This window comes from Poromitra crassiceps, assembly GCF_964638095.1.
Source record: "Poromitra crassiceps genome assembly, chromosome: 23".
Lineage (NCBI taxonomy): Eukaryota > Metazoa > Chordata > Actinopteri > Beryciformes > Melamphaidae > Poromitra > Poromitra crassiceps.
This window is the reverse complement of record NC_139639.1, coordinates 632,501-642,500: the sequence shown is the minus strand read 5'-3', so window position 1 is coordinate 642,500 and position 10,000 is coordinate 632,501. Positions and strand designations below refer to the sequence as shown.

The 10,000-nt window shown below is 47.9% G+C and overlaps 1 protein-coding gene across 1 annotated transcript; it reads left to right on the top strand.

Annotated features, from left to right (window-relative positions):
- Positions 1 to 1,074: 1,074 nt before the first annotated feature.
- Positions 1,075 to 2,433, top strand: LOC310797327 (uncharacterized protein; the record flags this gene model as incomplete). The annotated part of the gene is made up of 1 exon (XM_083659696.1): positions 1,075 to 2,433. The coding sequence occupies one exon, from the start codon at positions 1,075 to 1,077 to the stop codon at positions 2,431 to 2,433; it is 1,359 nt and encodes a 452-aa protein (XP_083515822.1).
- Between the last annotated feature and the right edge of the window lie 7,567 nt (positions 2,434 to 10,000).

Genomic DNA, 10,000 nt, shown 5'->3' with positions numbered 1-10,000 from the left:
TGACACGCCTCCTAACTATTTCAGCACCACGGACAGCGCCAGTCTGCGCCATCTCTCTCTCTCTCACACACACACACACTCACACACACACACACACACACACACACACACACACACACACACACACACACACACACACACACACACACTCTCTCTCTCTCTCTCTCTCTCTCTCTCTCTCTGCCCCCCCCCACCCCGCCCCCAGCAGCTGGTTTCCAGTTGTGGTGATAATGAAGCCCTACCATGTTATAAGAGCATGCAGCAGTTAGCGTGGCTGCGCGTTGCGAGCTGACAGCAGGCTGTCTGCATGCAGCAGCACCCAGGCTAAAATTTTCTGCCTGGTAATACAAAACCAGGCATATTCTACTAAATTATTAAATACTGCGAGGCTCAGGCTTTATGACATGAGGCAGTCACTACAACCCTGTTCATTTTCTGCATTTCTATCAGCCAACAAGTGGGAATAGGCTTTGGAAATATGCCCAAAATCTATAGTAGCCTATGTTGTATTTTCACAACAGCCATATAGTCATTGCTACGCTTTCATATCAAACTAGGAGGGAAGTGAATCATTTAGAGTTGATCATAAAGTATAGTTGTGGTTATATATAGGATACTATGGCCAAAGAGCGTAGGCTATTATTTGCAGGCCTTGGATGCATGTATTTGGGGGAGGTATGAGCTGTAGCAGTATAAGTGATTTCGGATTATGCATGGTGGTTATGGCAACAGCTGACAAGTTGATCTAGTGGATCCACAGTGGATTTAGATGATCGACCATATGACTTAAACACCTTCCGCTATATATGGCTATCGTGTTCATCTCATTCATGTAACCTAACACCGGTTAAGGAGTGATCGATCCGCTGCAACCTGTGCGCATACAAGCAATGGAGAGATATTCAGTCGAAGGCGGTGTTTTGGCTGCACGGTGACGTTTTAAGGCAGGTCTTGGTCAAACCTACCAATGATACAAGTCGGTCCTATTCTGCTGGGACTGATCGCAATGAACGGGTGTCGGAGCTCTGCTGCACGGCAAAGGAGCAACCACAGCAAGACGCGGCCATCAAGGGGATGCGGCATCGGTACTCGGGAGCTGTCCATCAGCACCAAAGCCCCGACAAGGAGAAGCACGGAAGCAGCGAGCCGAGTCGAGCCCCAGCCGCGCCTGTGTTCAGCCTGCCGCCCCCGCCCTCTGCTCACCGAGACCGCTCCTCGACAGCCGCCGCTCACCGCCAGAGCCTCCAGGAGCTGCCGTGCGTGAGCCAGCCCTCTCGGAGACCTGTTCGCAGCGGTGACCCGCTACCTCTGGCGAGCAACGACACCGCCCAGCGACCTTCACACCGGGCCGGCGAGCCCGGCACCGGGCAGCCCGCGCACCTGCAGCAGGACCCCTGGGCCGCGGCCGGCTCTCACTCGGAGAAGCAACCTGTTTTTCCAAGCTGCCACTGCAGTTTTTCCACCGAGCAGGAGGCAACCAGCCTCTCTCACAACCAGCAGCGCCATCCTGTCGCGCCTCTCCCGCCGCAGCCCTCCCCATCCGTTCCCCCGCCGATACCACCGCCACCGACGTCCACCTCCTCTCTGTCCTTTTCCCAGGGATCTAAACCGGGGGATCGTTTCGGAAGGAGTGCCAACAATCACCAACAGGCGAGCATCGTGGAACGCTGCAGGGGAGGAGGAGGAGCAGGAGGGCACGGAGAGCACAGGCAGCTGTTGCAGCAGCAGCAGCAGCAGCATCAACAGCACAGTCATTCAAGAGTCCAACAGAGGGACCCCTCCCCTGAAGGAAGCCGTGCAAACTCACAGAAAGGGCGCTCTTTAAATGCATGCGAGTCAATTGAGGCGAAAAGGAGAGCATTCGAGCATCGGACTCAGGACCTGCAGCAGCAGCAGCAGCAGCAGCAGCAGCAGCAGAGGCAGCAGCAGAAGCAGCAGCAGCAGCAGCAGCAGCAGCAGCAGCAACAACAGCTCCCACAATTACGAGCGCAGCAACAGCTACTGGTGGGGAGCAGCTTGCCTATCAACCACTGCGCCAGCGGCTCAGGAGAGCTATGTAGGACTCACCAGACTCCACTGCTGCAGCAGCCAGAGCAGCAGCGGCAGCGGCAGCAGCAAGGCGCACTGGGGCTCTGTCCCCAGCGTCCGCAGCAGCACTGTGAACAAGAGCGCAATAAGTCTGGAAGGATCCCCGCGCAAGGCGACCAGGCGCAGCCACCACACAGCCGCACAGACTCCCGTGTCACCCCCCCGGTAACGCAGCGGGCATACGCGGGGAACTCGTCTGCGACTGGCAGCAACAGCAGCAAAAACAGCCCGAACTACGGCTCCAGCTATCACCTGTGGCCCGAGAGCCCGCATAAAGGAGAGGAGAGGATACGCATCGATCATCATAAGGTAGATGTTTTCCCCCATTTGCGTCAGGCTATATAGCATGCGATATTGAAGCTAATTAGTCCATGATGATGATAATAATAATCAATTTGTCCTTAACGTTTTCACTCCATGACCACGCCTGTCATACGATTTTTGATAGAACACAGGCGCGTATGTGTGTGCTGTGTGCGCGCGCGTGTGACTGACGTGTGTGTGTGCGTGTGTGTGTTCATGGGAGGGGGTATTCGGATCGATAGATGTGTCTTTGCACAGGTAGACTGTCATTCTGCATTCCATATAGCTCCAACAGCAACACACACACACACACACACACACACACACACACACACACACACACACACACACACACACACACACACACACACACACACACACACACACACCTGTTCCATGTTGCAGTGTTGAGAGCTGCTGCCTATCTCTGTTTGTTTTGGTATAGCAGGCTGAAAATATTCAAATGATGCTCCGTGGCAGCTGGAGAACAGACAGTATCTGTTGTTTCCTCCTCGCCCAGGGTCTCTCAGCGAGGGAATGTGGATGCTTCTGGCTTCCAGATACCGTTGGTTACTTATTAGGCCTTTGACAAAATGGTCTGTGCTAAATCTTTACCTAAGGCCAGTTCGTCGGGAGCTCACCTCGAAAGCCCACTCTGTAATCTGCATGTTCTGCTTTTAAAAGTTGTCTTGCTCTCAGCCGCAGTCAATATCGTGTCATAGGGCACAGTAGGCTATTCATTGCCTACTGTGTCCAGACCTTCGCATCCGCCCACTCCACCCAGCTGAGTTTTGGCTGCTTCTAAGATGGGAATGGAGTGTAACAAGTGGACAATCCAGTCTGATATCAGACCACGGCATTGAATAAGCAGGCCTTTTCTGCAGGTGCCTGTTTAGATTAGCTGCACAGTGATGTAACATAGAAACCAAGTGCTGAGAGCACAGCGACGGAGCACTAGGATAGAAACACAGAAGAGTGGCCCCCCAAGGGCCTTGTTAAAACGTCTCCCCAAACAAATGACACAACTGAATTTGATGACAGTAGTATGACAACACGGACGAAATATGGCACGATGCACACAATTAGGCTATATCATGTCAAGTCAGTGAAATAAGATGAGTTCAAATAGACTAGCTGTACAGAAAATGAAGTCATAGGGGGAAGTGAGAGTGTGGGAGTGTGTTAGTGTGTACGTACGTATGTGTTCAAAAAGGGAAGGAGAGAGAGAAGGAGGGGAGAATTAAATATAGCCTACTACTGTGAGGGGAAAACGTGGAGCAGCTTGCTTCAACAGACGAGCCTAAAATCTATATTAGAAATTGTTAAAGGCTGTAGATTCATTGGGAATTCAATGTAACTATTCCCCAGTCGAGATCCTTTGTAGCTTATGGAGAACTGACTGTGAGTGGTTTGTGCTGTATTGGTGTCAGACCAAAGCTAACGTTTGAGGGACGAGTGCGGATGGATGTAAGTACAACTTTGTTATATTTTGTTGGAGACAGAATATTTAGTCGATGAAACATTGAATGTTCTGATCAGTGCTGCAGTATATGCAATGCTAGAGCATATAGGCTAAATCAAACTATAACAGAGACATTTCTGACGAACCATGCATCTTAAACACCTATAGACTTTGTCACTTCGCCAACACAGTGGAAGTAGATAGAAAATAACTAGAAAAAAACGACTCAAAATCGCATCAATCCTCTATAATTTTGTACTTCGCAGTGGGAATATGGGCATTTCTTGTTTTTTTTTTTTTTGCTGTGAATTTTATAGGGATAAGGTTGGCACCATTTTGAGACATTTCTTTTCTCTAGCAGCATTTACGTCAGGTGCAGGTGAAGTTTTTTAGATGAAGATGAAGTTGATGTGAGAAAGAAAGCATTGACCAGGCGCCAGTTGTTTTCAGTGGCCAAGCTGGCACTAAAAAGCAAGAGGTGCCTCATCAAACCACCTTGAAGTGACTCTTCTGAACTTGGCTTGATTTTAGAGCATCGGCAGTAGACCAAAATGACTCAATTGCCTAAATGAAATGAACATTTACTTAATGTTTCTGGACCCAGAGTCACTATTGTAACCCATTTCGATGTTTTATAGTCAGGTTCTTTTTTTTGTGCGAAGTAGGCGACAGGAACCCATGCCATGAATGAGGTAAATTGAGAATCCATGAAATGCATTCATATCCTAAGTGTCGAATTAAGCTAGCAGCATAGCATCACAGTTATTCAGATACATAACGTGCAAAATATGACCACCATATAGTCTGCTAAATAATCTCCTGATACACTGTATGAAGGTAATACTACATCATCATATGAAAAGTACAGTTGTCAGGGCATCTGAAGCTTCCAATCTTCTGCTTGCAGTCTATCTTAGGATCAAATGAGCAGTTTCAAATGATATGTGTCACTTATCGCTTCCAATTTCTTTGGGCCTCACTATTGACCAAGTTGTAGGTCAACTAGATCTCTGGAACCGTTCGAAATCCCTACTGATCTATAGGAGGATGCCCTTATCATCTTTAAAACCGAACACATTTTTACTTGAACTTTCACTTTATTTATCACTTTGAGAATCTTTCCTTTTCTTTCTGCCTGGCTCAGATACATTTGAAAACCAGAAATAGTCAGAGATGTAAATAAACACATTATATACTAGCAAGATGAAAACCTCATTACTGTATATACTGTATACTATACATAGCTTGAAAAGTCTTACCTCCAAGGCAATGTGATGGTGACCACTAAAAAGAATCAAACTCAAAATGGCAATTAGAGTTTAGTTTGATAATTGCCCCTTTGCAGTCAGTTATGATATTCCAGTCTGACTGTTAACTGTACACATTTCCCGCTGAGATACTCGCATGTGGGTCATGACCTGACAAATTCGTAAAAACGAAATCTTAGACCTGCCCGCATGACCGGTGATCATGATCCCTGTCTACGGATCAAAACCTTTTCCACTATAGCTCAGGTCAGAGCTGACAAGTATTGTGATACGGCGAGACGTGCTTATCTATTCATGTTTATTGGTAGGATCCTCGTTACATCTTATTGACTTGACCGTAATGAGTTGGCCCCTCCCTACCCCGCGCTGGAAATCCCTTAAACAAAACACTTGTGACACAGCAGGTCTGATAAAGTGTATACAATTACAGTGTCCCACAACACGCCCGAAACCCAATAGCCAGTCAACTGAACTGATAGTATGATATTGTGTGCTGCCTCGCTGACATCGTTGTGCTTTGAAAGGCACGGTGCTGGTTCTATTGTGATGGCCTGTGTAAGTACTCTAATTCTGCCACTTACTGATATGGTGATATACCCTGTTGGGACACTGTCGTACAGCTGTGTAAACAGTGCCGGATTTTGTTTGATTTAAAAAGGTGCTGTAAGTGGTATCATTTTTTTTAAATTAAAATACGTGTTAAATAGCTCTACATTCCAACAGCCATCACTGATATACTGTACATGGCTCCTCCGCTCTGCAGTATACAAAAAGTACATTTTCTGATATCCCCGTTCCCACTTTTATCCAATCAGAAGAGAGGATTCCACAAACACAAAGCAGAGGGAGATGTTACTGACCAAACACTCTATATTAGTGATGGCTGATGGAAAGTAGAGGTATTTAACACTTACTTTAACAAAAATATCCCTTACAGCACCTTTAATAAGGCTGATTTTTGATGAGATACAGAAATCTTGTTTCCGAAATGTCTTTCACAATTTGGGAGGGACGGTAGCCTACCGTCCGGGGTCAGAAAAGAAGATAAAATGTGCTTGTGAAATAAAAAATGGGGAGGCAAAAAATGCCTTCAATAATTAGTTCTCTTTTTTTGCATTGCACCCTGTTCACATTATTTCACTGAGCTGTCACATATGCACACGTGCCTGTGACTGCTGCTGTCCCCCGTGGGGCACCATAGTTGAATGACAGGAGCCTTTGTCTAGGTGGTTCTGGAGCAGTGTTTGATCAGAAAACAACCGAGTCTGAGGTAGAAAACATCTCTGATTGTTTATTTGATGGTCGAACAAATCGTAATGCTGCAAATCGAGTGTTTATTTGCCAATATTATTTCAGCTGGGTATCATGCCAGAGCGTGTAATACACCCGCCGGTCCAGCGTGTGTCAGTGTCACGTTTTGCCTCGCCTAGGCGTGAAAAGTACACACATGTATGACGGTGCAATACGTCGGGGCGATATAGGCACTATAGGTGCCTGAAATCAGAGACAGTGGGATATCAAAGTGAGACACACCATCTTCATGTCACTTCCTGTATCTGTGTCACGTGGGTTTTGCCCATGGTTTTCCACGGCCACGCCCACTCATGAGACCGGCCACACCCACTTAGGAGACTGGCGGCAGGTCCTGAGTCTATTGGAGTCAATGGGAGGATCTTAGATTATGACAGATTCTTTCGCCCCCATAGTCATCAAAGTAAATAGTGGGCCCATTTTCCGCAAGCCTGCACATATCTTCAGAACATTCTGACACTAAAATGGCTTTTTTCAGACAGACAGATCAGCAGAAAATTTAATTTGTTCAAGACCTGTCTCTTTCTCAGCAACACACTCTCGCGAGATTTGGCAACAGGAGCTCATGTTAGCAGGGAGCGATTAGCTAAAGCTACACGTGAAGTTCGTTGACATAGTAGCTAAATCTGTGGTTGAGTGAGCTGACAAGGGATCAGCTTTGTGTTTATGTGTGGTTTGTGTGGAGTTTGCGAACTCATGATCTCGAGCTCAAGTTAGCTTGCTAGATCAGCACTAACCCAACGTCACCAGGCTCTCTCTCTCTGACAACACTTCAAGGGCAAAGGTGACCACGTGACCATTTAGGAGACCGGCAGAGTTCCATTTCGTATTATCGGCGGAGCCTGCAGTGCAACATCTCTCACATTGAACATCTCTGCTGTAATCAAACGATGGCCAGGAAGTAAGTCGTGTTGTGGCGGAAGAGCATAAACGTTTTCCATCTATGCCAACAACCGGTGTTGTATTGCCAACGAATGTCACATTTACATTTCTAACAGACATTCTAACCATAACTGTATAACAACCAACCTTTGGGACGTGCCTCCATCGGACCGCAAGGCAGCCGCAAAGCATTCTGGGGATGCAGGCCGTGTACTTTTCACGCCTAGACGAGGCAAAACGTGACTCTGACACGCTGGACTGGCGGGTGTATTACATGCTTTGGCGTGATACTGGGGTTGATTATTTCATCGTTCAATAAAAGTGCCCGCCGGGGAAAGCACCAAAATGGACCCTAAAATTGGCTGAGAGGGTGGCATAAAAATGACGACAAAGCGGTAATGTGTTTGGCGGTGCCATCCCTCTCATCGCCTGTCAGAGCGGCCGTCTACGCCGGGAGCAGAGGGGCTGTAAGCAGCTGTAGCCGTGTGTGAGGCGAGGCAGGTGCCGGCCCCCCGTCAGCGACAGAATGGATGGGCAGAAAGAGGGGGAAAAGCTATTACAGTAAAGCCTTTTGTGCAGCTGCTGCCAAAGCCTAGTCCAACACGCATATAATCACCCTATATGATCTGGGAAAGGGCAACACAGTATATATCACTGTGGCACTTGCAACCAACTTACTGTCTCTTTGACATTGTCTGGGAGGATTTAGTGCGCTGGAATGGCAGCTGTGTGTGTAAAGCAAGGGGCCCATATGGGAAGAACACAATCGCTATAAGTACTTTCCCCGCAGAATAACGCGCGCCACTTCTCTCGTGTTTTTTCTATTATTGTTTGAATGATAATCCTCGACTAGTTTGACCAGTTCTTCTTCCTGCTTTGCTGATTTCTTTTTGATTCATTTCACTGGTTTCATTTCTTTGAAGCTTCTTGTTTAGTATTTCACTTGTTGCTCTGTTTTTTAAGCAACTTTTCAGCGCTGTAAAACGGGTTTGCTGTTGAAGGCTATCCCATCACCAGGGTCTCAAAACACGTCGATTTGTCACGTCCCCTCGGCATCATTATTGCTGACGTGAAAGGGGACCTTTAGAGGCGCACGTTCCTCCAGCACAGACACCCAATCTTCCTGGTTATTTGGCTGAGAACGCGACCGACCGCGAATTGCAGCTACCACGGCTACCGGCCCGGTTCGGCCCGGAGATGTCGAGCCATGGCTCGAATCGCCAGTTAAGTTTAGGCACGCACAACAACCTGATTGGGTTTAGGGAAGTAAAATAACCTTAGCTTTAGGCAACAAAAGCAACTTAGGGTTATGGTTTGGGTCGAGATTTGAACCAGGTCTCTCGTGACGAGAAAGTTACAAGTCGACAACGCTACTGATGCGCCCCTCCCACCCTCCCTCCCTCCCTCCCTAGCCTAACGCGACATTGACCTACTTACACCTCAGACTGTTAATACGATCAAGACTGCTAGGGGTCGCCACGAGGTGACCTCCAGAGATGGTCCGACGGTCTTTCTTCTGCATAATTTACGATGCGAAAAGTACCCTTTCTTGTCGCCAATAAGAACGCGAATAAGGGGCGTGACAAATCGGCACATTTTGACATACTGGGAGTGAGACCGGTTTGCCCCCTAGCTACTCTCCCTAGCCCACCCCTCAAATGGGGTGGGCTAGGGACCCTTTTCTCTAGCCCCGCCCCCTTCACTAAATGTCCACGAGTTAAGGACTGACTGACTGAGTGAGTGAGTGAGTGAGTGACTGACTGAGTGTCCTGACTTTGCCATCTCCTGACCCCAGGCACGCCTACTGGCCAGCGTCGTGGGAAAAAAGATGAGGTAATTGGGACTGCCATCGTTGAGCTGATCGGCCATGTGTTTGCGTTGGCTCTGTGTAACGCTGAGGTAATTAGGAACGCCGGAGCTCAGAACAATGGCGCTCAGACAGCTGGGCTTGAAGTGTTATGATTTGCTGGCAGCTTTTTCCAGGAAAAACATTATGTTGATTGAAACTTGCTCTTATCGGCCATCTCCCCAGCGTGGTTACAAGGCCCCCCTTTTGTTTCTTAGCTCATTAGCCGTGCGTGTTTCCAGGGCAGCCGACACCTTGAAACGCAAACACGCGGGCCGCCTGAACAAATGTCACACACGTTCGTTGAGCGAGGCAGCTCCCGGTTCACACATCCTGTTTACGAGGAGGAAGGAGTGGCTCCAGGAGATCTCTGATAACATCGGCCAGTTTGTTGTGTGAGGAGAGTTTTATGTGCGTCTGTTATTTTATTCTGCTCTGGCCTGCAACACGCAAACAGTAAGTATGAACACGGAGGTCTTTTAATAATTGATCGCTGTTTTCTCCCTTTTTTTTTGTGTGTGTCCACTGCATTTAAGTGCCTCGCCGCACTTCCGCTCTGAAATAGATTTGTGCTGCCATGTTTGTTGCTATGGAGAGACCAGGCTGGTATTGTATAGCAGTGTGAGGCCTCTCTCTCTCTCTCTCTGTCTCTCTATTGCGCTCATTCCCTCTCCTCATCTCTCTCAACCTCTCTCTCTCTCTCTCTCCAAACCCCCTCTCTCTCCCTTTCTCTAACACCTTCTTCTCTCTCTCTCTATCACCTTTTCTCTCTCTCTCTCTCTGTTTCTATCACCTTTTCTCTCTCTCTCTCTCTGTTTCTATCACCTTTTCTCTCTCTCT